General features: G+C 41.4%; 1 protein-coding gene across 8 annotated transcripts in view; it reads left to right on the top strand.

The window, feature by feature from the left end:
- The first annotated feature begins 2,060 nt into the window (after positions 1-2,060).
- The window catches only part of ENAH (ENAH actin regulator), a 90,156-nt gene continuing 64,530 nt past the window's right edge, over positions 2,061-27,686 (top strand). For 6 of the 8 annotated variants that reach the window (XM_068185919.1, XM_068185918.1, XM_068185917.1 and 3 more), the window contains exon 1: positions 14,141-14,235. In XM_068185919.1, coding sequence (XP_068042020.1) covers positions 14,156-14,235 — 80 coding nt within the window. In that variant the 5' untranslated portion in view covers positions 14,141-14,155. Of the gene's footprint in view, positions 2,709-14,140; positions 14,236-14,449; positions 14,595-27,686 lie in introns of those variants that run through there. The other 2 variants (XM_068185915.1, XM_068185913.1) reach the window with 2 other exon arrangements.

Here is a 27,686-nt window from a genome sequence, read left to right as displayed (position 1 = left end):
CAGCAGAGTCACACCAAGCGACTTGGACACAGGGCACACTGAGCTATTACGGCTTGGGAGCACACGGTCTGCTACGAGAACAGGCAGATTTCTCAATGCATAATTCAGTACCATAAACATGTACATGACACTAACTCCTTCTTCTGCTAGACTACTTTAATTTCTTGACAACAACCTCACTAAACTGACCTGGAAAGAAAGAGGCATTCAACGTTTATAATTTGATTTCTGCCCTATATAATTTTGGCTCCTCTCCTTCTCATGTAGCTGCTAATATGAGTCACTGCAGATTTAGTATTTTGTTACAGATTAATTCAATGGGATTTTTGACTAAGCTAGCATCCAAAATTACTTTGCACTTGGTGACATCTGCGATGCCAGCATGCAAAATGATTCTTCTGGCATTTTTACAAATTCTATTGTACCACTGAGTAGGTCTTGAGAAACCCAGCTATGACCATATCTGATTTGGCTAAGAACACCTTGTAATATAACACAAATAGCGATAATAGTTATTTTGCAGGAGTAAAAGCTTCTGGCTATTTTCATTCCCTCTCAGGCAGACCTGGAGCCCAGGCATACTTTCAGTGGTTTTTATATACCTGTCACAGTCAAAATTCTTTTAGGTTTGACTAATAAGACTAGACAGTTGCATCAGGACAGTCACATTATGATTCTGATTTTTTCTGTTATAGAATAACTGGTGTCTTTGAACAAAATCCTTCTTCTTCTGTCTCTGCCATTCCTTCTGCTGATGTACCTGCTGAAGCCCATTAGACATACATCTTAGATGTATCTATATAGATACAGATTTTAACATTTCTGCTTGGCTGTCTTCAAGAGCCTTTTCACTGCCAGAGTGGCTTTCTTTCCAAACCTTTTATTTGGAGGATGTTCTGGTGATAGGAAGGCCAGATCTTAGAAAATTCATTATGCCTTAAGGAACTAAGGTCCATGCCAGTCATTAGAGTCCTCAGCATTTGCTGAAAGCAATTAAGGTAATTTTATTTACCAGATTCAATTGTGTCCCTTTTCAGACTGTCTTTACATTGTTAACAAAGGTACACAATTTTTAAGATCACGATGTCGCTTTTCTTCTGATTACTCATCTGCATTTTGTGATTCACCTTGACTGCAACATTTTCATTGACATCATCCCTATGCCAGTAAAAACATGTTTTCTTACTAAACTATTCTTCATTAGCTTCAGTTTCAGAGCCTGTCCTTGTTCCCAAGTTAGTGTTTTCTAATAATTGGCCATTTTTTTCATTGATTAGTTAATCTCTTACTGTGCTACTGACACCATTAATTGACAGGGAGTGACTCTGCCTCACTGATCAAGGAACAGGTAGTGTCAAATAGCTGAGATTCATGGTAAAATCCCCTTACATGTGTGGAACCTACATCAGAAATACATATATATATATTTAAATCCTTCATTTTTTATATGTAGAAGTCTAGACAGTTAAAAAGAAGATGTTTACACATTTTTTTCTCATGTGTCTTTTTACTACCAGACCCTAGAAAGCACTGGTATTCATTAGGGAAAAATGAAACTGGAGGTGCAAAAGCAGGAAGATGGTTTAACGGGAATTGCAAAGACACTTGCTCATTGCTTCTTTTAACCGAGACGGAAGAGAACGGGTATTCACTCGCTAGCTGACAGAAAGGAGCCGAACACGAGCTGGGTTAAAGTTACTTGTAGAGTGTGCTGGGTCCGCTGCGGGTACCGAAAGCAGAACGCAAATCTGCATTTAGGACAGGCACGGGGCTACCGAAAGATGCAGAAATAACATTCCTGTATTCCTGCAAAAGGCTCAGGCCACTGGCTTCCCGGGGCACCGAAGGGCCACTGCCCGCAGTGCTGTGGCCTGTCGGTACCTGCCGAACTCGGGCAGGGGGGCTCGGGGGCTCGGTGTTCCCTCCCGCCCCGGCACCGCCGCACCGGGCGAGGACTCCCGGCCAGACAGAGCCCGGTGCAGGCAGCGTGGGGCCGAGGGGGGAAGGGACAGCGAACGGATGGAGGTGTTCACACGCCGGGAGGCGCCGGGCTCCGCCGGCCGGGACGCGGCTCTCCGGGAGCCCATCCCGCCCCTCCGCTCCGGGGCGACTCCCGTGGCCGCCGGGGAAGACGCTGCCGCAGGCGGGCGGTTCTCCCGAGGAGCCGCCGCCTCACCTGCGGCCGCCCCGTCCCTCCACCCCCGCCACCCCGCGCCGGGGCCGCCGAGCCCCAGCGAGCCGCCCGGGCACAGCGCGGCGGTGGGCGCGGCCTCCTCCTCCACCGCCCGCCCCTTCCTCCCTCCCTCTTTCCTCCCGCCCGCCGCTCCCGCACCCCGGCCGTCGCCGCTCCCGCGGCCCCGCCGGTGTCTCCGGCCGCCCCCGCGCTCCCCCCAGCCGCCCGTTCTCGTTCTTCTCCTCCTCCTCCTCCTCCTCCTTTCCCCCCGCCCTTCCCGCGCGGTGGTTCGCTCCTCCCCGCCCCTTTCCCCCACCTCTCTCGTCCCCTCCCACCCCCGGCTCCCCGCGGTGGTCTGGCCCGGCCCGGCGGCGGAGGGAGCGGCGGAGCGGGCGGGCGGCGCTGCCGGGAGGGGGTCTCGCTCTCCGGGGGTCTCGCTCTGCGGGGACGCGGCGAGCAGCGGAGCGGGGCGGGGGAGACAGCGCAGCGAGCGAGGCAGCGGGAGCGGCTCCCCGACCGCGGGCAGCACCATGAGGTGAGCGGCCGGCTCTGGAGCGGGCGGCGGGCGCGGGGTGGGGGGCGATGCTCCGCGCCCCCCGGCTCGGACGGCGCACAGCCGGGAACGGGAATGGGAGCCGGGGGGATCGGCCGGCGGCGGGGAAGGGGGCCGGGCCGAGGGGAGCCCCGCGGTGGGGGAAGGGCCCATTGTTAGTGGCGGCGGGGGAAGGGCGGCCCGCCGTCCCCGTCCCCCCGTGGCGGCGGCGAAGTTGCGGTCGGGGGGCGGCGGCGGGGCCCGAGTCCGGGGCGGGGGGCGGCTCCGCTCCGGCGCCTCCCCCGGGCCGGGCACGGCGTGAGCCCCGAGAGCCCGTCTCCTTTCTTTCTCTGCCGGTGGTGATTTTTTCCCCCCCTTTCCCTCCGCCTTACCCGGCGCGTGTTGCATTGCAGCAGCAGCTGGGCTTTTCCCTCGGTAATCAATAAAGAGGCGCCGGGGGGAAGGAGGGAGGGGGGATCCCCCTCTCGGCAGCCGGGAAAGTGTCGCGTTTGGAGGTTCGCGATGTAAACACAGAGGTGGCCGCGGCTGGGGGCGGCAGGGAGGGAGGTGGGTGCCTGCCGCCTTCCCGCCGGGAACTCCCGCTCCCCGCCGGCTCATTCATTTGAAGGCGATTTTCTGCCTCCCCGGCCCGTCCCCCCCTTCCCCCCGCCATCCTCCCCCCAGCTCTCCTTTAGCGCCTGTTCTGTTTCCATAATCTCCTTTCTGGATTGGTGCAGGACCCGGTGAGAAATGCGGCTCGGTGGCCGAGCGCTGGTCTGGCTGCCCGGGGACGCCGTGCTCCCTGCAGGCCTGCCCCTCACTCAGACAGCTGGGGAAACGAGTCACTCATGCCTTCCTTTTTTCTTTTTTTTCGCCTGGAAGTTATTGTCTGCCTTGCAGTTGGATATGAACCTTCTTTGTCTTAAAGACACGACTGTAAGTCGTGAGGTCCTTTGGAATAGAGGTCCGGCAAGATTTGCGTGAGCAAAGTCGGCAAATTCCTCTGCTGCATAAAACTGATGAGCCATTAGAATTCCTTGTCAATTGCAGGAAAATCCTAATAAAATTTTTTGTACTGTGAGGATTCCCTCTTTCAGTGCACCTTCAATGGAAAGGGTAGCGTTGCAGCGGAAAGCATGGGAACAATCTCCCTGCTGTTTTGTTTAGAATTGTGTTCCTGTATTTCCCTCTAGTTTTCTTTGTTAACTGTAGGTATTTATGTCCTACGTTATTTTAAGCTTTGTTTTGTCTTGTGATAATTTATTTTCAGTTATTCACGTTGCTCATGTAGAAGTCAGATACCCTGCAAATGAAAAGTTAGAGCTTGGAAAATCTACACCTAAGCAGAGGTGTTCTTTTTAATTATCTTGACAGCCTTTAGCACAATGAATGCTGCTAATCGAGCAAGGCTTGGCATAAATACCTTGGGAAGCCCCATGTAAGTTTGGGTTTCGTGCTGGCGAAAAGTGCTTGAATTGTGGGGGTGATGCTGAGTGAAGTGAGCTATAGCAGCAAGACTGCTCACTGTTCACTGGTGTAGCTGTATGTGTGCTAGGACCTGTGCCAGCTTGGAGGGAGTGCAAGTATTTCTCTTAACCAGCACAACAGGAAAGTGTCTAGGTTGAACCTACCCTTAGGTTGCTTATTTAGATGTTTGAATAGTTGACTTGCAGCAGTGAGTAAATGTAGGTGAATGAATATATTGCTGGCCTTGAAGCTTTCTACCCGCTCGTGCCTGTAGAGCATCAAGCTGGCAAGGGGAGATGCAGTTGTGATTTGGAGGGTCGCTCTGGTGAGTGGTCCTGGGGTGTTTCAAAGGAAACTGACTTCCAGAACCCTTGGTTCCAGCCCTCTGGAAAAAAAGAAACAAGCTGTACCAATTAAACTACGCAGGCTAAAAAAATGATGTGGTTAAAGAAGTATTTTCTCTCTATAGAGGCACTATTAAATTCACTCAGTTTTGTTTTATTGGTCCGACTCCAGTACAATGGCAAGCTTTCACTGCGTGCTCTCTCTTTGGACTTGTTTAGACTATGGTTGATGGTATATTTCTGAAACATGTTTAAACAATATCTTCATGCTGTATTTTGTTCAGGCAATGACTTTTAATGTGCATTTGCTGGTCAAGGCAAGGTCTGATGGGTGAGGAGTGACAGGGTAGATGGGACAAGCAACCAGCATTTCATATACAGCTCCTATGTTTGCAGGTGCTGTTAAATCTTAGCAGTTCATACTAAAAATATACTTTTGGCACACTGTTGATGGTCTCATGGAAGGAGTAGACTGCATTCTGTCATTGCTGTTGGGCAGGTAAGTATGCAGTTGTTGTTCCAAAGAATAAAAAAAATAAATAGATGAACTGGGGCAGGTGGGGGGTGAGAAGTACCCTCACTTTCTCTCCTGTGGTTTGGCTGTTCTTCAGCCATCATGAGCCTGAACTAATTCTGATGATTTCGTGTTAAGATCTTGTGTCTTGTCTGGGTGATTAGCTGGTCAGTTACCAAAGAGCAAACTGGTTTTCCTTCTGTCAGATAATACTAAATATCCTTGTGAAGAGCATCTTTGAATGTGAAAATAATCAGCAGTTCTGTAAGACAAACACCAACACTACGCAATAATTAATTCTTGCAGAAGTCTGCTTTGTATTCAAATTGAAATGATATGCTATTTGAATAACATCTGTTAGGGGTTTTAGGTTGCGGAGAAACTCTGCATATTAAATATCCCAGTTAAATGGTCTAGCCTAAGGATGAAGTTACTTGGTTCAGGAGCCAGCTTGAATAGGGCTGTGTGTATCTGTGTCTCCTGCCCTAGGTAAACAGCTGATTCCCATGGACACCTGTTGCTCTCCTTGTACTCTGGTTAGCTGACAGAAGTGCTGCCCCTAATCCTGTTTCCTGAAAGCACTTATATTATAATAGGTACCCAGGAATGGGTGTCTTCAGTGAAGTTTCCATTCACCAGCTGACTGGAACGTGGTGGGGGGAAGATGCAGGTAACAGCAGAGTTTGGTGCCACTGTTCCTAGTAACAGCATGACTTCCCATCGTATTTGTACAAGAAGAACGTGTGTGAACAGACTTTTATTGTAGCATATGTTGAAGTCTGTATTACGGAAGCTGGTAAACACAACTGTGCTGCTAGAGCTGGGGTTCCACAGTGAAGGTTAACTGAATTACCTTCTTTTTTTTTCCATATCAGGCTCATTTTGAGTGTTAACTCCAATAAAAATAAATGAGCTTTATAAGACACTGACTTTTAAAAAATCAAATTGTACAGCCTTCTCTTGGGATTACTACATACATTTCTTTGTGTGGGAAAGAGTTGTTTTTCATTAGTGTGCTGGTCAGAAAGCAGACTGCTTAGTCAGATTTCATTATCCAAGTTCCCAAGAACTGGGAAAGAAACAGCATTTTTAAGAAATTTTAAATTCAAGTATTTCCAGAGCCCAGTATAATAATATATGTTTATGATGGGCTACTATGGATATCATATATATGTGAATTTCATTCCATGTTTAGATAGGGCAAACAGCTAAATTACTATAGATTTTGCCTTTTCTGAAAAGTCATGTTGTATTCCCGCTTGTGTTTTTAAGCTAAAAAGGTAGCTAAATTTGTGGTCTCTAAACCACACTCAAATTTCGATTTACTTACAATCAGCAGCTTTTCTGCTCAAATATGTTGCTACAGAATGCACTTCACGTTATTATCTAAAAGTCAGCATATTTTATGCCTGGGTTGGTAAGCCTTCATTATATTTTAAGTGTTGTGCTAAGAAAATGAGTACCATACTCACTGTTTACTGAGTGAAAGCCCACAGTACAAATAACAAAACATGTACCTTCATTAGGACTAGGAATGCTTGAAGGAACTCGCATGCATTTCCTGGGGTTTCCACCAAAGTGGGTATACAAGAGCATTATTAGTGACAATAGTACAGTTCAATCTGCTGCAATAACTGCAGTTATTTAAGGTGGTGAAATAGCACAGCAGCAAGGCCATCAATTTGATGGTGACATGAAGTTATTCTTGGATACGTAAGGTAACTCTTTGGAATTGTGCCTTTAGTTTTAATACTTGCCCAAGTGATGTATTTGAAATAGGAAGCTTAATTTAGTTGAGAAATATTTGACAAAATGTTGGAAGTGCAAGCAGGCAGTTAAATTAGACTGGATATGCATAACTGCAAGCAATACAGTTCCTAAAATTGCTTGTATCTCAAGAGAAAAATTGGTGGTGTGGGCAGGTTTTTTTTTTTTTTCAGGTGGATACAAGAATTCAGGTTACTTTCCTTGTTCTTAAGTATACTAACAGATGGACTGAGTCATCTGTCTGATAGAAGTGTGGTCTTTAGCTTGCACTTTATTTGTGACAGTTGCAAGTAATTTTTGGACAGGCTGTTTCTGCCCACCTGATATAGGATCTGACAGCTGTTTTGCCCGCAAGGCCTCTGGATAGTTTAGTGAATTATTTTGATAGTGTAAGTATAAATCTTTAAAAATTTGCCCCGTGAATGGAGAGTGTAGGAATGAGAATCTGATTTTTTTAGACAAAGCTATTTATGACCATCTTAGCAATTATGTTGTCAGCCTTTAAAAATTAGAAACAGTCTGGGAGTGTGTATAATTCAGGAATGCTCTCTGGAAGGGCATGTACAAGTTTTTTCTTGACTCTGGTTCAGAGTTTCATGTTTGCTGTTGGAGGTCAGAAAACAAGAGCGAGTTAGTTGGCATCCTGCTTCGGGCCACTCTAGCCTAAAAGCCTTTTTTCTCCACTTCCATAAAAAGCAGAAATATTTTTCTCCCAGCACCTGTTTCAGTGGATGCTTTGCCCTAAGTGACGTCTCTCGGCGCTGCCTTAGGCATGTGATTGGAAATACTTTGTAATGAGGGCTGCTTCTTGCCATGCCAGGGCAGCTCATGTGGAACTATTATAGAAGTAGGTTATTGAACCACTGGATAGAGTCATTTGCTTTCATTACTGGAGAGAGCAAATGTATTTTGTGAAACAGATATTATTCCCTTCTTTGCTTTGACCTTTCATCTAGAATTGCTTTTGACAGTTCATGCCTGCTTCCACTCAGCAGTGGAGAAATCCACGTGCCAGCTCTTTAAACATCCAGGCATGTTTAGGTTTTAAGAGTGCTGTAGTGGTGAGAGAGAGCAGAAGATAAGTGCTTTTTGTGTTAGATTCAAAAAAACTTGACTTCTAGTCGTAGCTCAAATTAAATGTTGCAGAGAATGAAGTCACATCAACCTTGCTGAACTGTCAGCTGTGATGTTTGTTGGTGCCTGTCTCTCTCTCCGATCCCACCCTTGCCCTCCCAGTCCTTGGGAATTCAGTACAACTATTTTGTATTTTTGGGCTGTTAGAATCTCCCTTGGGATCAATGTGGGAGTGAAGCTGCTTTTTACCTGCCTGTATTTAAACCTGCCAGGTGAGGAGCCACTGTTGTGTCCGTGCTGTGCTCTCCTGCCCTAACTTGCCATGGGTTCTCACAAATCTGGAGAACATAGTTTGTATGGAACTTTTTTTAGTTGAATAATATACAGGAACTTTTTCCCATTTTAGTAATAGCTGCACCGCCTTATTTTGCCTTTCAAATTTTCTAGCATGAGATACAAAAACATATATCTAAGTAATTGAGTCTGATTTGAAAATGCTCCGTAGCAGTACTGGTTAAAGAGGAAAATGTTGACTATTACTTCAAATACTCCTAATGAATTGTTCTCCTAATTGCCAAACCTCTCCCCTGTTATCATGTATGACAAGTCTCCTTCACTGTGGCTGTTGCATGACCAATGTTAGAAGTGTTCAGAGAGAATGTGAGTGTTGTGCTTACCAGCCTCTGGTGGTGTTATGTGGTGGTGTGTGCTGCTCCTTATGTTATGGTTCTGTGGGCACTTATGGAACTGCTGCTGGGGAGGTGATGTGACATCTTTCTGGGTCTCCTGCCCAAATGCTGGTGACAGCCTGGTGGAGAAAACAGGACTGTTCAGTGGGATGTGAGCTGATGTGTCAATCCACTTCGGATTAGTCTTTCCAGCTGAACTGCTTGTAACAAGCACATGTTTTGGGAATCAATGCACAAGTTAATGTGAGGAATTGAAGTACAACTCTCTTGTCTCTGTGGGTAATCCTTAGGCAAGGCTCATTAAAAGAAAACACAATATTCAGGCAAAAAAAAAAAATCTGCTCTTAGTTTCACATACTGAAAATTCTCCAGGCAAAGCTGTTGTATGTGAAAGAAAAATAGTAAAAACGATTTCAGTTTAGTCCAAAACTGGTCTGCTTCTTTGCTAAGTGTGTGAGTTGGCGTTGTGTGTTTTTTCTTTCTTGTTTTTTTAAATTATGGTAAAGAAAGGTGCTGACACCAGGTGAAGTATGGGAGAAAGAAGTGGAAATTGATTGCACTCCAGAGGGTGATATAAAAATGCTACTTTGCTGGACTGGTGTGCTGCCAGAAATAACTAAACTTTTGGTTTGCAGCACAAACACAATTGGAAGGGGTTTGTTTGAAATTGTTCTTTCATTGTCTTTTCTTCACAAATTTGAAATTTCTGTTTCCTGAACTGGATTACAAAGCAATCTATACTTACTGCAAATTCCATACAGAAGGTAAGGCAAGGTTGTTGTTCGCTGAACTTGACTCCTAGTTCAAAACAGGAGAACTTTTACAACCTGGGATTAAGCAGAATGGTAAAAGAGCAAAAGTAGTCATTTGTATAGCTAAGACCTATATTATGCATTATTTGCAGTTTTATAGCAGGTAAAGAAACATTTAAGTTTTCTTTTTAGAGGAAATAAATTTCTATGTATGTCCTTAAAGCAGTTTCCTAAAATGTAGTTTAACTGACTGCTCTGAGTTTATTTGTGGTTACCATACAGTGAAAGCAGCTTTTAAACTGAAATGCTTTGAAGGGCATGTAGTTAAGGCAGAGTTTTATTGTGGTCCCACCTGGCTCCTGGTGAACACTTTTCTATTTCAGTTGTATCTTGATATTTTGTGGAGATTTCCATTAAGTTGCATTTTTTTCCTATTGTATGGGATTGAAAATAGAAGTACTAAATGGAAGGATGATTTAAGACTGTTGTAGTTCATGTATTTCCAACATAACTTTCAATACTGCTGCATTAGTGGTATTTTTACTGGCATTGGTGGAAAGAGGTGGTTGGTAGTTGAAGGTTCCTTTCAGCTTTCTGGTTGGTTTTGCAAATGTGACTTAAGCATATGCTCTAAGTAAATCTGGGCATTGAACCTGGTAGTATTGCTGCCTAAAATCACTAGTTCTTCAAACAACTTATGTTGAATATGTGGCTTTTTTCAGGCTCTAAGCTTCCAGCTCCAGATGAGCAAGAATTTTCCTTTTCTAGCTAGTGTATGTTTTTCATGTCAATAATGCATTACAATGAACACCATACACTGCTACTCATTTTGAAAACTTGCTTTCTCCCTGTATTTTCCTGTTCTATAAAAATCTCATTGCCCTTTGCTTTCTTTTAAAAGCTTCTATAAAAGAGTCTTCTATAAACAGTGCACAGTGATGTGTACACCTTTTATTATATCTCCTGTGTTGAACTCTTGTTGGTATTTGAGGAAAATGTATGATCCATTTGGCAAGCCTTAGTCCATTAAACAATGCTGGCTCTTTTTTAAGAGTACCCTGCCTAAGTTTAATAAAACTGATCTTTTTAAAAGAAAAAAACTTGTTTGATTTGTATTTAAAACTGTATGCAGTGAAGCTTTCCTGGAAAACTTGTATTGTGTTCTTGAATGCATTTTCAAATCCTGTTTTTAGAAATCTGCAGTTGGCTACTGTGGATGATGGTAAATGGACTTTACAACTTCAGAATAAACATAGTTACCTATTGTCTGAAATAGATGATGTGGTCAGACTGACCAAATAGTGAAACCTAATTCAAATGAGCCTATTTTTGGCAGAGATAATGAATCAAAATAGTGAATGACAGCACTAGGAAAATGATCAGTATTGAAGTTTACCATTTGTATATGTAAGTTCATTCACTAAATGTGCTACTTAAGAACAGATCTGGTTTGGTTTTCGTTATGCACTACTGTAGCAGAAATGCTGATTTATTTATTTTTAAATTATATTTAGAGGTACTTTTTTTCCTACTTCAGATACTTCTGCTTTGATAGAAATCTCTGAATATAGTCATAGATTGTATTTCAATTTATTGCTATACACCAGTCTACTTAGTTGAATCACATTAGTGTGAGTGGAACAGGAGGATGGTGCAGGAAGTGTCTGATGTATGTATATGAAATAAACATGTTTGGAACACAGAACTTCTTTCCTAGTCTCATATGAACCATCTGGTCTGAAGCTGAGTGGAGACAGTAGTTCTGTCTCTAGTCTCTAGTAGTCAGTGCTTTTTCCCCCGTGGCTAGATCCTGCTGTTTGAGGGATGAGGGAGGACACGAAAGACCTTTCCAGTTCAGTGTGTTCTGACCAAGAGAAGGCTGAGGGGAGAGGTCCATTTTGGAAAACTATCAGGGAACCTGTGTCTAATCATGAGTAGGAGGATGAGGATATGAATGATTAGAGCACTGGAGTAGTAAGTGTTTGAACTTAAGCACAAGTTGTTCAGCTGTAGTTCAGCTGATTCTTTAGTGTTACGTGTTTTGGAGAGTAATTGAGAATGGGGTTTCTGTACCATTTCAATGGTTTCCTTGGGTTTTTAGCTACTGAGTGGAAATGCAGTAGTGGCTTTTGGTGAAAATTTTTACTTTGGGGTTGAGGAAGAAGACCAAAGCAGTAAACGCATAAAAGAAGTCAGTCAAATAGATTTTGCATGTTAAAGGTCTCATGCTGCAATCTGAAGGATTGTGGTGGCACCATTGTTCTAGTTTCCACAGTGCTGTGATGAGTCCAGCAGCCTTTGGTTTGTTAACTGCATCATGTATGAATTACCCTCAGAATGATTACTGCTGCACTTTACATCTGACCTTGCTTCTAAGTTGTGAGGTGAAGAAATCTGGACTGCTGCACTCAGGGATTTGATTTTGTATTCTGGCAGAATCTTTGAGTAGTCTGTTCATAAAATTTGAGGGAATAGGGTGGCTTCAGGAATCTTCCTTGGCATAATGAAAAGGTGGCTTTGAAACCAAAGGCTATTCCTTTTATTTTGTGTACCTTTCTTAGTAACTGATAGAACAGGTCTTTGCTCCTGTAATCGTCGCAGGAAGATAGCTTCCAACAATAGCTAAATCCACAAATGGATGGCAATATGACAAACACAGAGGTTGTCTTGCAGGTTATGAATGCTGTTGCTGTAGCTGTGTTGGTCTAAGCTTATAAATATGACAAAAGTTTTATAAGGAGAGGCAATATCTTTTATTAGATCACCTGCTGCAGTGGTGAGGAACAGGACACAGGTAATTTCACACATCCAAAGGCTTAGTTCCTCAGAAAGTTGCTCAATTATTTGGAGACACCGTGTGGAGATTTTGTACTGTGTGGATTGTTGCAGGCACATTGCAGATACAGGTAAATGTTACTGTGTGGTTTATTTTTTCATAAGTAGCTCATAGTTTTGATGTGTGACCTCGTAACAATATTTGGTGTAATTCTTATTTCAGAGATTAAGGAACTGGGTGCTTGAAAACAGGTTAGCAGCTGTAGGATCTATTTAAATTGCTATTTGTTTTTGTATTACTCTACAAAGTTGATGTCTGCATAAAGGAAGTGGAGATTGCATTACAGAGAGCAATGTCAGAAAGTAAACTTGTGAAAATACTTTTCAAATGTCACTGTTTCCATGTAAAGCATAAAGATGTATTTTCCTTTGAAGCATCTGACTACTGGAAATCACTGGGGGAAGAAGGATGCTTGGAATGCCTTTTTTAAGGAGCCCATCTCTGTTATTTTTGTGAAGACATTAACTTGGTTGCTAGTGTGACTTTTGTGTAGTAAATCTGTAAGATGCAAATACTAGTGAATTGCATTGCAAGGCTTGCATCTTTAGACATGACTAATGCTTAATAATACCTAATAGTAGGATTTTATTTATTCACTGTTGAAATCCCCAGTTACCACAGGATAGAGGAGTGTACAAGTAAGCCAATTCTGAGTATCCTGGATATCTTGCCTTGAATTTCCATACCTTCTTTTCTTCTTTCTGGAAGCAAAGCAAGTGACCTCTCCCCTTGCAGTGCTCCCTGCTCCAACAATAAAAAGAAAACCTTGATATGAAGACTGTTCATGTAACTGTGAGGAATGCTTGCAAGTTTGGTGGTTTGTGTAGTACCAGTCTCAGCATTCACCAGATTTTGAATCCATGTATTTGTAATCTCACTTTTTTCCCTCCTGAATTGAACTAGCCTCCTGGTCCTTGACTATGTCTGTGCTTGGGGTGGGTGTAGGGACTAGACTCACCCCAAAACCCACTCATCAGGTATTTTGGTTGTAACTGTCAGGGGGCTTAGCCTGGTCTTGTCTTGGAATGGGGAGGGTGTTTAAGAAAGAACTAGCAAAGAAACAAAAACCTGAGAGAGGATTCTCTCCAATTTGCTGGTGCATATTTTTATATAATTTATGATGTATCGATTTCCCAGCCACTTGAGTGATTGTAATTTTCTTGTTCTTTTGGGAACGTGGGGAAATATTGTGCAATTTGTACTGTCTTACAAAAAACTTTCCTGTGAAGAGGCACAGAGTTTAAGTTTTAAGTGTACATACATTGTAATGAAATCCAAAGATAAACTCATTTTAAATACAAAGTAGTTTGGGAACGTGCTCATTTTTATTATTTTGTAAGACAAAACCAATCCCCCAAACAAAACAAAGCAAAACCATTTAGAAATAAAACCATATACTTTTCTTTCAAAATTTGAGTGCCATAATTTTTTTTTACATAGTGTGACAGAAATACTGTAAAACAAGGAAAGCATTTCATGCTTAAGAATGGAAGTTGTGTGCATCTAAGAACTTTTTATTGGTCATTACTAAAGAATTAAAATGTTGTTTGCCGTATGCACTCTGCATCAGGGAATTTTCTCTTGGCAGCACCCTACCCTCCAGCCACTTAAATGCACAGAATCTTTTAATGTCAAACTGAGTAAATGCTGGAGATAGCATCTTTGGTGGACTGGTGACAAAGGTAATGTTTATTCTGTGGATGTTCTGTTTCTCAGGAACACTGGGGTTAATTGTAGCTTGGCAAGTAAAAAAAAAAGAAGTTCCATATTGTTTTTCTGCAGTAGAATCCTGTTGCTATGCAACAAACAGAATGTCACTTAGTACAGGATATATTAAATTGGTATTCCCAGCACATATCTCTGCCCGTTCATTTTATACTTTAGCAGGAGGGTATGGTTCTGGCTTCCTGTAGCACTGGAGTATGAAGTATGTATTTGAGCTGCTATTCTGGGGCTGCTGGAGCTGCCTGACGTCAGTGCACTTGCAGAGCCTCTCTTTGTTTTCGGATGGATGGGACACCTGTGCAACACAATCAGGCTTCCAAGCAGACAAAAAGGGGTGGTGGTTATCTGTTATCTTCCCCGAGGTGGGATGGCATTGCCAAGCAACGCGTTAACACTTCAAAAGGGAGAAATTTGTTATATGGGAAAAATATTGGGCTGCGAATTGTGGTAGTCTTTATACATGATGCAGATGGCACTATGTGAATCTTTAAACCAAAATATCTGCTTAAATTTTAATTATTAAATTTAATGTTAATATGCTCATACCTCCTCTGCCTACCTCCCCATTCCCCCCAGTGCTAAACCCAACCGGTCTCAGCATCTGAATTCTGTACATTTGCTCTCAGTGGATTCTGGAATAAATGTTTAGAGCGTGTTTGGGAAAATTACCCTCTGTGGCTCTGGAACCAGTAATTAAGTAATGGACAAATGACAACATCTGGTAAGGCATTATTTTATAATCTAGTTAGCCTTCTGTAGTGAAAAACAAGGCAAAAGAAATATTGGAAATCTAGGAGGATGTTAATTTGATCTTTGCTTCCAAGTCTGTCAAGCAATACAGATGTCTGAAATACAGAAACTGGAAAGCTGAGGATTTGTAATACTGTGGTTTTGTAACGTAAGCATTGTGTCTCAGGTGGTGTGATGTTTATACTGTGTAATCGTCTTATTTTAGTCAGTTTTCTGAATTTTCGTGTGGGATTTGAGAGACAATTGACAAAATCTTAGCTGAAATTAAGATAGGTATTTAAATTATCAGGTCAAATACTGTCACTTTCTTGCTCTTAGAACTGTCTAACATCTCTTTAAATCTGAAGCAGATTTGAAAGCAGTTTATTATTTAAAAAAAAACTATAGTAAATGCATTTATGTGTGGCTTCTTAATAAAGCAGAATCCAAAAGAAAGAGTTGAAGTAAAGCTAGGAAAAGATTCCTAACACCTCTCAGTACTGTTCTCTTGCTTGTTTTGCCAAGGGGGTGTCTCTAATCTATAAAGCATCATTAAGCAAGCAGCCTTTGGTAACACAAATGCCTTTCTCGTAGTCTGATGCTTAATTCAGACCTCAGTGCCAGGGAGTTGTGTGCCTGCTCTCAAGCAGGCCCAATAAAAAACCTTTGTGTACACAAAGAGAACTTGATGCAGCCTAAAAAATTCTTATGGCATTTGGTGAGATCAAACTGAGCTCTGTCACAGAAATAATTTAAATACATGGATGGGGATGCTTGGGGCCTTTTTGCTTTCTGTTTTGGGAAGAGGGATCTCTGCTTCTGTTGCACAACTGTTTGATGAGAAAGAAAACTGCTTGTGACTCTCAATGCTATGATGGCTTGTTTTAGTTCTGTCTTTTGGCACAGGAAACAGTAGGAATTTGTAAAAATGTCTCCAGTTGAGAAGGGAGGCAGAATGAAATTTAATTGTGAAGATAACATTTTCATCTGTAACTTTAATGAAATGAACTTATTTTAGTGTGTAGATGGAGAAGTTCTAGAATATACCCAGGAAAGTGGGAAATTTGAGCTGTAAGTTTTAAGTAGTGTGCTGATAGGCTACTTAGGTAAATCTTAAAGGAACTCAGAGTAGAAAGTGGATGTTCTGGAAACGCTCCTGTGGGAATAACTCTGATTGTAGAACAGAGCATTTAAAAGTTAGGTTCAGGTGCTATGCTGCTATAAATAGGGCTACAACTAAACAGTCAGCTTTTCATATCCATCATCTTTCCCCTCAAACTGAAATTAAGTTGGGACAGATCTTTTAGATTTGATACTAGTAGTCCAAGGTTCTGTTTGGCTCTTGAAAAGAAATCAGTACAATCTTTGTGTATATGTGAGCAGTGACACTACCCTGCTAGTCCTTGGTCATTATTTAATACCTGTATGCATACACCAGATGCAGAATTATCTCAAAAAGGATGTTGGAGCATGTGAATGATTTTATGCTTTTTTTTCCTCCCCTACAATAGAGCCTGGACTGTTGTTTGCAGATAGAAATAGATGGTGGTTTGAAGCCTGCTTTGTTTTGTTTTTGTTTAGCTTGTCTTTCTCATTTGCAGAGGTTGGAAAGTCTCTAATGAATGAGATAGGGAATTGCTTGAAGGTAAGATGATTTCATGGACTCAGCTCAGTGTTTTCTGCAAGCACTGACTGCTTCTTATTTTTCAAAGAATTTCCGTCCTTTGGTGCTGCTTGAGAGTTGTCAGGGGTGTTCATTAGTTGTGTCCTGGCCTGTTTTCTTACTGACTAACTTAAGACTGTGGGCCTGATCTGTCAAAACATTAAATTATTCAGCATCTACCTTAGTCCTTCAAAGCAGAGAGAATCTTAGATGGCCACTGAAGACAAAAGCTCCTAGATCATCTTTGATTAAATGAGCAACATCAGATTAAATGAGCAACATCAGAAGACTGGGTGCACTAGTTGTTGTGCTTCAGCTCTCCCATGGAGGAAACAATTTCCCGTCTGTATCTCCTTTACTTTCCAACTTTTGCTAATTTCTTAAAAAGAAGCTGTGCTCAAGTTTGAAGCTCTCAAATGCTATATTTTATGACACTGTGCTTAAACTGTGAATAACTTCTGAATTTGGTATTCAGAACAAGTTTTGATTAATGTGCAAAAAACGTCACTACACATTGAATAATGAAGAAACCTACTAGCTGTTCGTTTACTCCTCAGTTCATCTATCCAAAGTCAGAGGCAGTCTGAGAAAAAAGGTGGGAGGGGTGAGAGGAGTAAGTATGTAACTAAGACTTTTTAATGGTTTTACAACTGCAAGTCACTCCTTCCTTCATAAATAAGCAACCAGAACTTTGCAGTGCTCTTAACTCATGTACTTTTATTAACTTTGGAGTTCATTTTTAAACCAGAATACAGTGTAATTTTTCATGTTTTTTAAAAATTGAAATAATAGGCCAAATATAATGTGCCATGATATTTGAAAGGTGCATAGATTTGGAACAGCTAGATTGTCACTGCATGTGCTCCCTAAAATCACTGTAACTTGGTAGTTCTTGTCCTGTTAGTAGAGCGTGCACATGGAGGAAACAAACTGTGATCACAACAAGGTGTGCTTGCCAGGAACCCAAGCTCCAGGGATCTGTGGTCTCCTTGAATTGCTAACTTCAGCCAAGCTAACATCTATCAATAGTTATCCATGAGCTTTTAAGACAGGACTGGAACACTTTGTTCATTGTCCTAGTGCTTTGTGCAGGTTAGACCTGGTGGCTTTCTCTGAAAGTGCTTCGGATTGGACTAAGCCGATTTCCCCTTTACCATACAGATAAAAGATGGATAACGTTCACCTGACTGAAACAGTCCACTTCAGTGACTCCTTTTAGATAACTGGAAGTGCAATAAATGGTCTACAGCAAATAATGGTGTACAGTAAATGATGAGATGGGTCACTTTTGTGAGTTTTGGCTACATGGCAGCTGTAGGCCTAGTTATTAAGGAAGGAGGTGTTGTGGTACCCTCAGCAGCAAGGAACAGCTTTTCAAAATAACTGTACACGTTCTCTGCCTAAATCTTTGGAGGCTCCAGAGAAAAATGATGCCAGAGACCATCCGGGCAGACAGATTTTTCCTGCAGGCTCTGGTCTGTAGGTTGCAGTTTGGGCGCCTCATTTAAATGTATCTTTAATCTGAGATGGTATCATCTCTATTGTGAAACTTTTTCCCATTCTGAATTCTCCTTGGAGGTGTTGTCTCACTACATTATTTAAATCTTCCTTCTGTGTATTAATGCTTCCATACTCACTAACCATGGATAGTACAGACCAGCTTATTCTCTCTGAAGCTACTGTAGTGTATGTGAGGCTTTTATGTGTTTCTCCTGAGTCTTTTGAAGATTGAACTCACCAATTTCATTAATCTCTCATTGTGGTCTGTTTTTAAGATCTCCTGCCAGTTGTTACTCTCCACTTGGTCCACCTCCTTTGGAAGCTAAGGCTGATGATTATTGTCCAGTCTGTCATGTCCTGATTTGCATCTGTTCCCTGAAATGTATCTAAACATAGACCTGAACTTGTTTTTTTCTGTTACTCTTCCAGTATGCCAATATTAGTCAGAAGTCTTACCCTGCTTGCATCTTCTTCTGGGCTCCTGTCCTCTCTGATAGCAAAAATACTCTTCCATCTCTTTATGGTTCTGCTGCAGCACAGGCATTGCAAAGCTGCACTTGATATATTTTCTGAGTGTAGCATCTGGTGTCTGAATAAGGTTTTCAAATCTCCTTTCTGCTCTCCTTACAGTAATTTTGTGTATACATCTCTTACAAAAATGCCCTGTGAATGCTGTGAAGAACAAAGTCATTTGACAGCATCTGCCCTCTGTGCTAATGAGTGTAGGACTCCAGAAGAACTGGAGGCTTATTTGACATCATTAGTTCATAAGTGGCATTGAAGATGCAATTGTTTTCTTTTAGCAGTTTTTACTAATAGTTTGTGCTTGTGTTTTTCTTGTGATTGAAGGTAAGCATAGGCTCTTTATAGACATGACAGCCTGCTTCCTTCTCCATTCAAAACCTCACATCTGCTCTGGGTATAACACTGGGCCATGGGCTTCTGCAAACCTGATTGACATCCCTCCATGGGCTGAGGTTGTGAACACCAGCTGAAATATAGTAGATTTTGGAAAATGTTGCTGAGTGTCACAGCTTGGAATTGTATCTGTTCAGTGTAATCCAAACAACTGCAGTCTCCTGAAAACTGAGGCTCGTAGCTGTGACATTCAGGCTTTTCTCATGGGGAGAAGGTACATAGTAAATGCAGACACAAAATACATAAAAAAGTCATCAGTCGTAGTTGAAGCTTGCAAATTTTTGCACAGTTGAGGACAGGAGCTTTGTAAAAAGCAGCGTGGAGCAATCTGTTGCTGGTATCACTGATAGTACTGCAGAGAAAAGACTAAAGTGTAAAGAATGAGAGTGGTGTGAGCTCCCCTGGTAATGCTCAGGGATCGCTTTGTGAAGGATTACCCTCTTGGCATCCAAGCAGGGTGGACCAGTTTTTGGGGTAAAATGTTGGGCTACAACCTACTGATGATGGCCTGAAAGAGGGGAGGAGGTTGGTTTTGCAGGAATAACCCTCTTTTTACCATAAACTCTTCTTGCTGTAGTTACACAACTGCACTGTGCTTCAGGTTTTGTTCCCTTACTGTGATACCAGTGTGCTGCAGGCACCTGATTAAAATCCTTTCAGTCTGACCCAGGCTGTTGTTTGCTGCAGTAGATTGTAGCAGAATCTTAAATTTGCTCTCTGCTGAATCTTAAATTTGCTCTGACTTTCAGCAGAAATTCCATGAGGTATGAGAATGAGGTATATTGTCATAAAATAAATCTGCATAGTTTAGAAACCTTTAAGGAAGTCTAATGCATTAGAGGTTGTTTTGTGACTTACAGTATGTTCTTCTACAGTATAAAACTTGTAAGTATTAATTACTTTTACGTGAAAATGAATCTCTTTGTACCATGAGAGATAGTTTTGCTGAGATGTAATTAGCAGTGCTCCTGGCTTCTGCATCTAGCAAAAATACTAGTTGAAGAGACAGGTGGTTTGTCTCCTTTGTACACAGCTTATTTGTGTTTCATAATTGTCTGAAAGTGTTGGAAATACTGCTAGACCGGGTTATCAAATACTAATTTTCTGTGTAGCTACTTGGTACACTTAGGGGATAAGCTTTTAAACTGGTAATCATGGATTATTTACTTCTATTTGAAACTATTTGAATTTTTATTAGAACGTGACAGTATAACCACTTGTGTCTGCAAAACAGCTTGAAAATGTGAGAACCTTTGCATTTTGCTTTCCTTTTGTGTTGCAACAAGCTACTATTTGTAGTTATGGTCTTTCCATGGAATCCCTTTCATCTGCTGTACACTGCTGAGTATCTTTAGGCTTAAGTGAGAAACTTCATGCCGATTCTCTCCCTGTTGGATATTAGGTTTAAAAAGCTTCATAGACAGTGTGGAAAAAGACATCAGCAGAGGAGCGGGGAGAGTGCCCAAGCTTTTTATCCAGCAAATTCCATGTACAGAGAGAGCTTAACTTACTGTTCTAAGTGAAATCCAGAGGTGTGAGGTAAGTGGCCATTTTTCCTCTCAGGAGCATCACCTGCCTTTCAAAAACGAGCGCTGCCTTTTGCTCCCAGCTGCACATCCAGTCCTAACCAAAGGGGCCAGCAAAGGCACAAGTGAAAACCTGAAATAGATGCTTGCATTTTAAACCTCTCTCAGTGGTATTCTTAACGAAACAAATGTTCACTTGGCAGTGAGTGTCTTTCTGTCAGCTTTCTGCCAAGGATGCTTTCCAGGTGATTACTGTAGGGTTACAGATACCTGTTGATGGGATGAGCAGGAGAACATCCACAAGGCCATCTCTATAGCCCAACAGTTGTGGAGCTAATACCAAAAAATGTAATAGGATGAAGAGGACTTTATTGGTAGTGGTGTTTTACAAGCTTGTGTAATGCATATAGCCATCCTCCTTGTTTTCTGTGTTTTTCCAATAACTTAGCTCAAGGTTTTGGAATTTAGTTATGCTTGGTCAAAATAAATGTTATGAAGGCTTACCTGATCACTGCTTTGTCTAAGCTTCACTGAGTGCTTGCTAAAATTGTATTTCATTGCAAGCTTTGTAGAAATTAGAAGCAGAATTTTTGTCTGAAACTGTTATCTGCTTCTTTGCTATTATTTTCCTCAAAATTTTGAAGTTAGTGGAACAATTTTTCTAATGTTAATTAAAATAATTTTTAAAACATTTTATTCCTCTAGAGATCTCTAGGTTTTTTTTCTCTGTGATTTAGACTAACTGGACAAACTGCAACTGAAATATCAATCCTAAATTTGGTTTTCATTTAAAAAGATCTTTTATATGCCTTGTTTGCAAAACAGGTTATCGTCTAAAAGTGAGAATTTTTGTTTCCTAGCTTTAGAATATCTTTATGGTTTAGGCAAGGCCTGGTCAGCTCAAACCACCTCTGAATCTATTTGCTCATCTTCAGAGACAATAGCATAAAAAGCCATTTTAAAAAGTGGCTGCAGGCTACAGAAGCCCCAAGACTTCCCCCAGTATTTTCCCAGTTTGGGGAGAACTTCAGTGACAGCCTGTGTACTCCGTGTGACCATGGCAAAAAATGCTGGGATTATTTGCAGCTCTGTTTGGTCCGTGGAATGCACTGCATCTATTGTTAGGTCTCCAGCTGAAGCAAGAGCTGGAGTTGTTTTTCTCTTTTGACACTGCAGCAGGTCTGGCCAGACACTGCTGTATCAGTCTTGAGTAGTTAAAGGTGATAGGATTGGCAAACTTCCCATCCTTTTAGTGGCCGTGGGGGAGCTGAGATGTGGGAGATCATAACTTATGTAGCTGGGATTGCTTTAAAATTCTTCAGAGGACTGCAGGCAGTGTCTCTCTGCAAGCCTGTAAAGTTCACTGTGTTCAGCTTTCCTGTTGGGTTTAGTGTCTCTTGGAAGTCTAAGCGCTTTTCCTGGATAATTCCTTACCACAGAGATTAAACACTGTGTGTGTGATAGTAATGAGGGCAACATTGTCACATCTTGCCTGTAAACACACCAGCCTCACTAGCACACAGACACTTGCTCCTTTGCTGCTATCATCATCTCTCTTTTCTTTTCTTTTCTCTTCAGCATAAAATTTGGATGTCGAACTCCTCACAGTTTCTTCACAGAGCTCACAGATCTGTTAGATGTCTCAAATTCAGTCTTATTCTGCATTGTGCTTTCTGAATTCCTTCCATCTGACAGACTGCTCTTAGAGGGGCACGGAGCAATGCTTTTCTGGAGTTACCTGATAACCAGAGAACAGGGCTTGTAGGGACTGGATTTAGGTTGATTGGTTTGTTATGAAATATTAGATAAAAATATATCAAAAGTAGTGTAGCAGTAGATTACTTATAAAATAATGCAAGTAGGTTTGAAAGCTGTTACATCTAAAATTAATGTCAGATTAAAAAAGAAAGCTTGCCAGCATTTCCCCAGTGGTGATCCCTGGGCAGAGTGGCTGTTTATTTAAACTGGGACTTCCTTCTGACTACCTAAAACAATAGAAAATGACTTTTTATCTGAAAGACTTTGCTTCCTATCTTAGATTTAACTGCCTTGATAACAAGACAAAGAAAACAGGATGTGTAATTTAAACAAGACAGATACCAGCGTTCCATGATTCCCTGCCTATGGAAGGAGTTGGGTTTTGTGTGAGCTACAGAGATTTTAAGTAGCATTGGAATTGGAGAGGTGCCCTGCTGGGGCAGACCACTGCTCAGTGTAGTCCCATACACTGTCCTGGAGAGGAGCAATAAGAGAAGCTGCTTGGAAGAAATTGCCAGCAGCCCCGTAGGGATCTCTTTTCCTTTCCCTCTGCCAGCACCCTAGAATCCATTGTCTGTTTTGAGGTGTTTTGGAACATGCCTATGGATTCCTTTTATTATTTTTTTTAAGAACCTGTTACCCATGAATTCCTCTAAATTCCTCTGTAGCTTGCTGATCTTATCTCTCTCCATAACTTCCTGTAGCAACAAAGTCCAGAAATGTGTTACCTTTGTATGTAACTTCTTAACCTTTGGGGTGGTAGGGATTTATTTAGGTGAAGTCAAATCAGAAGTCCAGATTTGCAGCTGCTTCCCTTTGCTCTGTCATTGTGATTTCTGCTTCTTTTAAGCAGCCTGCTTTATGGTATGCAGTACAGTGCAGTGAATCTATTTCTTTGCAAGTAAAATGAAAAGGAGGATCAATCATGTTGCTTGTGCTACCCTAAGACCAAAAGGGCATTTTAAAATTTCCTCAGTGTGGATTAAGTGGATATGCAGATGAAGAAGTTCAAAGAATCCAAACAGCACCTTCGGATTTATTCCTTATAGCAAATAAAGGCCTGCACTAGTAAGGGAAGATCTTTCTAAACATTTTGACAATTTTTTGACAGGTTACTTTGGTGATTGCTCTAGCAGTCTGTAATATTTTTATGGCACCGTTTCTTTAAAAGTGTTCTTTGTGTGTCTAGCACAGAGGCAGCGCATGTTGCGTAATTTTTATGGCTGGAGGGAAGAGCCTGAAACTTGCACAGCTCCTGTGTATGATTTACACTGAGCAAGAACAGGGCTTTCCTTGCATCTCTTGCATCAGGTCACTGTCCTGCTGCTGTACCTGGTTTATTACTCAGATTACAGGTCAGTTTTGCTTGTTTTTCTTTTTCCTTGCCCTCCTATTTCTTTTTTTAGTTGTTCCTAGGTAGCTATGTTTAGAGCAAAGCACAGAAAACTGAATAGAAATCCTGTGACACAGAGGACTATTAAATTTTTAAGCTTAGAACCTGTAATGTTCTAAGAAATATGAGTTCTAAGACCTTAAACTTTAAATTCACAGGACCTTTGTATGTCAGGAGAAAAGTCAGTAGATTTTTATGGTGTAGTAGTTATCAGTTGGCTCTTTAACCTGCCTTCCCTTTATCTCCTTGATATGCGAGTTGTAAAACTGAAGCATGGTGACCTCAGAAGGTAGTTATGGTGGCATCACTCTATATACCATGACTTTGATAGAAGGGTTTTGCTTGACACTTGAGTTTTTCAGTGTAAGAGATATATTGACCGAAAAAAAAACCCCGGCATTTATGATATGGCTGAAGTCTAGTGAAATGCTTGAATTTACTCCTCTTTTAAGTTGTATGCTGGTCATTGCATTCATACTGCTTATATTTGTGGATTGGCATAGTGTGTGTATTGTGAATGTTAGGATTACTCCAGGGATTTTCTCATAGCATTTCTGGATGTTTTAAATCTTAATCTGACACTAATGAAGGTTTTGGGCTTGATTTCTCTTATATCCTGGGTTGTCATAAACAGGAGTAGGAGTAATTCTTCAGTGATGGAAGGTGTAAATTTTGTGGGCTCTAGATAGTGAAGAGATTAACAATCTAATGTTGAAGTACAGGCAAGAAACGGATGAGTTGCTGATTTGCTCTGGGGAATCTGAAATGTTGCTTAAAACCTTCCCAGGTAGTGTACACTCAGAAGGTGCAGGTAGTTACAACAGAATGCTTATTTTTGCCTGTTAGATGCTGTCTGTAAAGAGAGAATGTAGCTGTGTATAAGAAAATGTGCTTGTGTTCTAGTTAATTGAAAATTCAATTATGTTTCCATGTCAGGACCAAAAGCTGTCTTTATTTACGGTTGTAAAGCTCCCATTGAAAGGAACGGAGGTTATGTAATTTAAATTTAGGCCAAATTAGGTTCTTTTGGGTTGTAAAATGGAACAGTGAATGATGCAGGAAAGGCCATACTTGTCCTGTCTCTTGGAATTACAGAGGGGTAACACCTAGTGAGGAGATTTGCTGACCACAGTGAGTTGCCTTTACAAATAACTTGCACTGAGCTCCCATTTTAAGGTGGATAACTCTTTTTGATACATAAAACCTCTGCCTTGTGTTTCCTTTAAAAGCAGTTGTGAACTTAATTCATTACCTCTCTGATCCAGTTAAGAGGCCCAACTTTGTATTTGGCTGTTTTGTTTCTCTGCAGTATTGTTGCTGATGGCTAGCTGCAAAAATCAGAGTGTACTTAGGTGTTTTAAATATAACCTTTTTTTTTTTTTTCCTGGGAAGTGGAACAGTGTTCACTGTTTGTTTGGGGCCATTTAATAAATGAATATTTTTTCTGCTAATTGCTTTCATAGGTGAATAATACCAGAACCTAGATTAAAATCCAAAAATACTGCAATAAATTTGGATTCTTCAAATTGTAGTGACAGCAAATTGATAATGAAATGTTGTCTAGAGGCACTTGCTATTATAACTGAATCACTTGGTTTAAGTTTTATCACTGGAGTACCCAGAACTGAATATTGATGAAGGGTAGACATGATTCTGGCTGTCGTTGCAGCATAAATTTTGCAAAGAACAGCATTTTTGGCTGTTGAGATTCTACACTGTGTGTACAGCAAAGGAACCGAACAAAAAGTGTTAAGCAGGAATAAAGATTTTTCCAATGAAAATGGAAATGATGGCATGGGATTGTTAGTTAAACGTAAGCGTAGAGATTTTGGGTGAGTTAAATCTAGGCTGCATCAAGTAAATTAAACTTAGAATACAGTACTTAATACTACAGGATGTATGAATTCAGTGCTGTGGCTTTCTCTTCAGAGGAAGGGCTGGTGTATTGCAGTTCTCCTTGGTAAGCATCCAGCAGGCTTGTTATCAGCTGGAGAAGGATCTGGAGGGAGCTCTTTGTCCCGGCTGCTGTGCCACACCCTGGTGCTTACCTGGCTGCCAGGAGAGGCTCCCGCAGGTTCTGCAGTGAGCCACTGTTTCAGCAGGCACCACCTGAAATGTGGGACAGTGGGAGAAGTCAGTGCTTTGCCTTTTGGTCCTAAGGAACCTTCAAAAAACAAGTGCAAGTCTCTTAAGGTATAGGACTTGATGGAAAGCTCTTTAAACAGCCTCACAATCATGTGAGGCTTTGTAGGGTGGTTTTTGTTTCCTCACAAAGTTATATAGTTTTCAAGTCTGGAGACTGCTTTAGAATAATAAGTGATGTTAGGATACGAAAAAGTATTCAAAATACTTGCAAAAGTTTGGGGAACGAGAACTTTATTTGAATTACATTATGGCTGTGGTCATGCAGACTCAGACAATGAATTCACTGATTCAAGCCAACAATTGGTATGTGAAAAACAGAGACCTGTTGTCTTTGGGATTGCACTTTGAGTCAAATGGCATGCACAGATCAGGAATTTGTGCAGTCATTCTGCAAACAGACCTTGTGTACTGTCTGACAGGTTTTTTAAATTCAGTTTGTTAAAAATATAACCTCTCCATATATGCTGAAGTCAAGACTTTGAAAAATACAAATTTGCTGATACGTGCAAGTTTTAATTCCAAGCTTCCGTTAGCCAGTATTTCTAAAATTGTCACTTTGTATATGAAAGGGGAGCATGGATGGCACCGACCTAATTCTAGCACAGAGAACATCTGTGCAAACTTTCCTACACCATTTTCTTCTCTCTTTTTTTGCAGACAGATTCAGACCAATTTGTTATAAAAAGTAGGAGAGAAGGTTCAACATCTAATCTTCATCCTTTATATGTATTTATGCACCTGGCATGAAAGACTACTCATAGGGACTGGACCTTTGGAGAGCAAAAGCTGATTTCAGAACCAACACCAAATACCACAGGCCCAAAATTCTCAAGCTTTCTTTTTGGGAAGAGTGTTTTAATAGCTGTTCAGCCTTCAGCGGTCAGTTGTTTGAATCTAATTATCAGAGTTGTCCCAAGGTGTTAAAATTTATCCAGATACTGGAATTACACAGGACAAGTGACACCAGGTTTCTCAGGGACATTGGTAAGATTGACGCTTGGCCATTTGTTGTCACTTAATGCTCTGGCAGAAGTAGTGGCAGCTGGAGGATAAACATCTGAAGTGGTTGATAATGGAAGTTAAATTAGGCTTTAACGTGGACTGCAGCATCTGAGAAGCTAATGCGTGTCTGGAGATGGTGAACAGACACAAATTGCCATAGCTGGAATTACTGGGCACTTGTGGATGTTTGGGGTGCCTGACGTCCTTGGGTTTCTAGAACAGCCTTGGTGCCACAGAATGTTTTCACAGCATGGGTCAGGTTGGAAGGGACTGCACTAGGTCATCTGGTCCAACCTCCCTGGTCAAGCAGGGTCATCTCAGAGCACAGGGCACAGGATTGTGTCCCGACGGTTCTTGTATGTCCCCAGTGAGGGAGATGTCACAACCTCTCTGGACAACCTGTTCCAGTGCTCGGGCACTGCACAGTTTTTGTGAAAAGTTTTTTCTCATATTCAGATGAAACTTCTGTGCATTGGTTTCTGTCCCTTCCCTCTTGTCCTATTGCCTGGCATCACTGAGAGGAGCCTGGCTCCTTCCTCCTGGCACCCTCCCTCACATACTGAGAGACATTGATGATGTCCCCTCTGCGTTGTCTGTTCTCAGGGCTGAACAGGCCCAGCTCCCTCCAGACAGCAAAGCTGACAGAGCACAATACGTGAAGAGAAGCTGTACATGCTTAGGTCTTTGTTAAAGCCATCTGTAATCCAGAATTTTTAAAAGAAGCAGATAAAGATCCAGACTCTTTGACCAAAAAATTTGCATATTCTTATCAGCTGGAACAAATACCATTTGAGTAACCACATGGAATGAGTTTCACCAGGCACCTTAATAATTGAAACCACTGAAACGTAAATAGAAAAACACTAAAAACAAAATTATGATTTTACTATATTAAAAATTGTTGGGAACTGTAACCAGGAGTCTTTCTAGTCTGTTTAGGGATTAATTTGGTTTCATTTAGGGATTTATTGGTCTCATTTTGTTTCATTTTAAGGAATATTATTGCTAAAGGTTAATGGGTTCCAGAAATAATAAAAACAGGTAACACTTGATGTTGATTATACAGCCTTACTTTTCACAGTCCCTCATCATTTATGAGGACCATGTTTCTGGTTCTCAGAATAGTAAATGCCTCCTATGGTAAAGGAAGAACTTCTGTTTTGTTTCTTCCCCCATGCC

Source organism: Anomalospiza imberbis, chromosome 3 (assembly GCF_031753505.1).
Source record: "Anomalospiza imberbis isolate Cuckoo-Finch-1a 21T00152 chromosome 3, ASM3175350v1, whole genome shotgun sequence".
NCBI lineage: Eukaryota > Metazoa > Chordata > Aves > Passeriformes > Viduidae > Anomalospiza > Anomalospiza imberbis.
The sequence above is the reverse complement of the archived record's forward strand: the minus strand, read 5'-3'. Positions and strand labels throughout refer to the sequence as shown.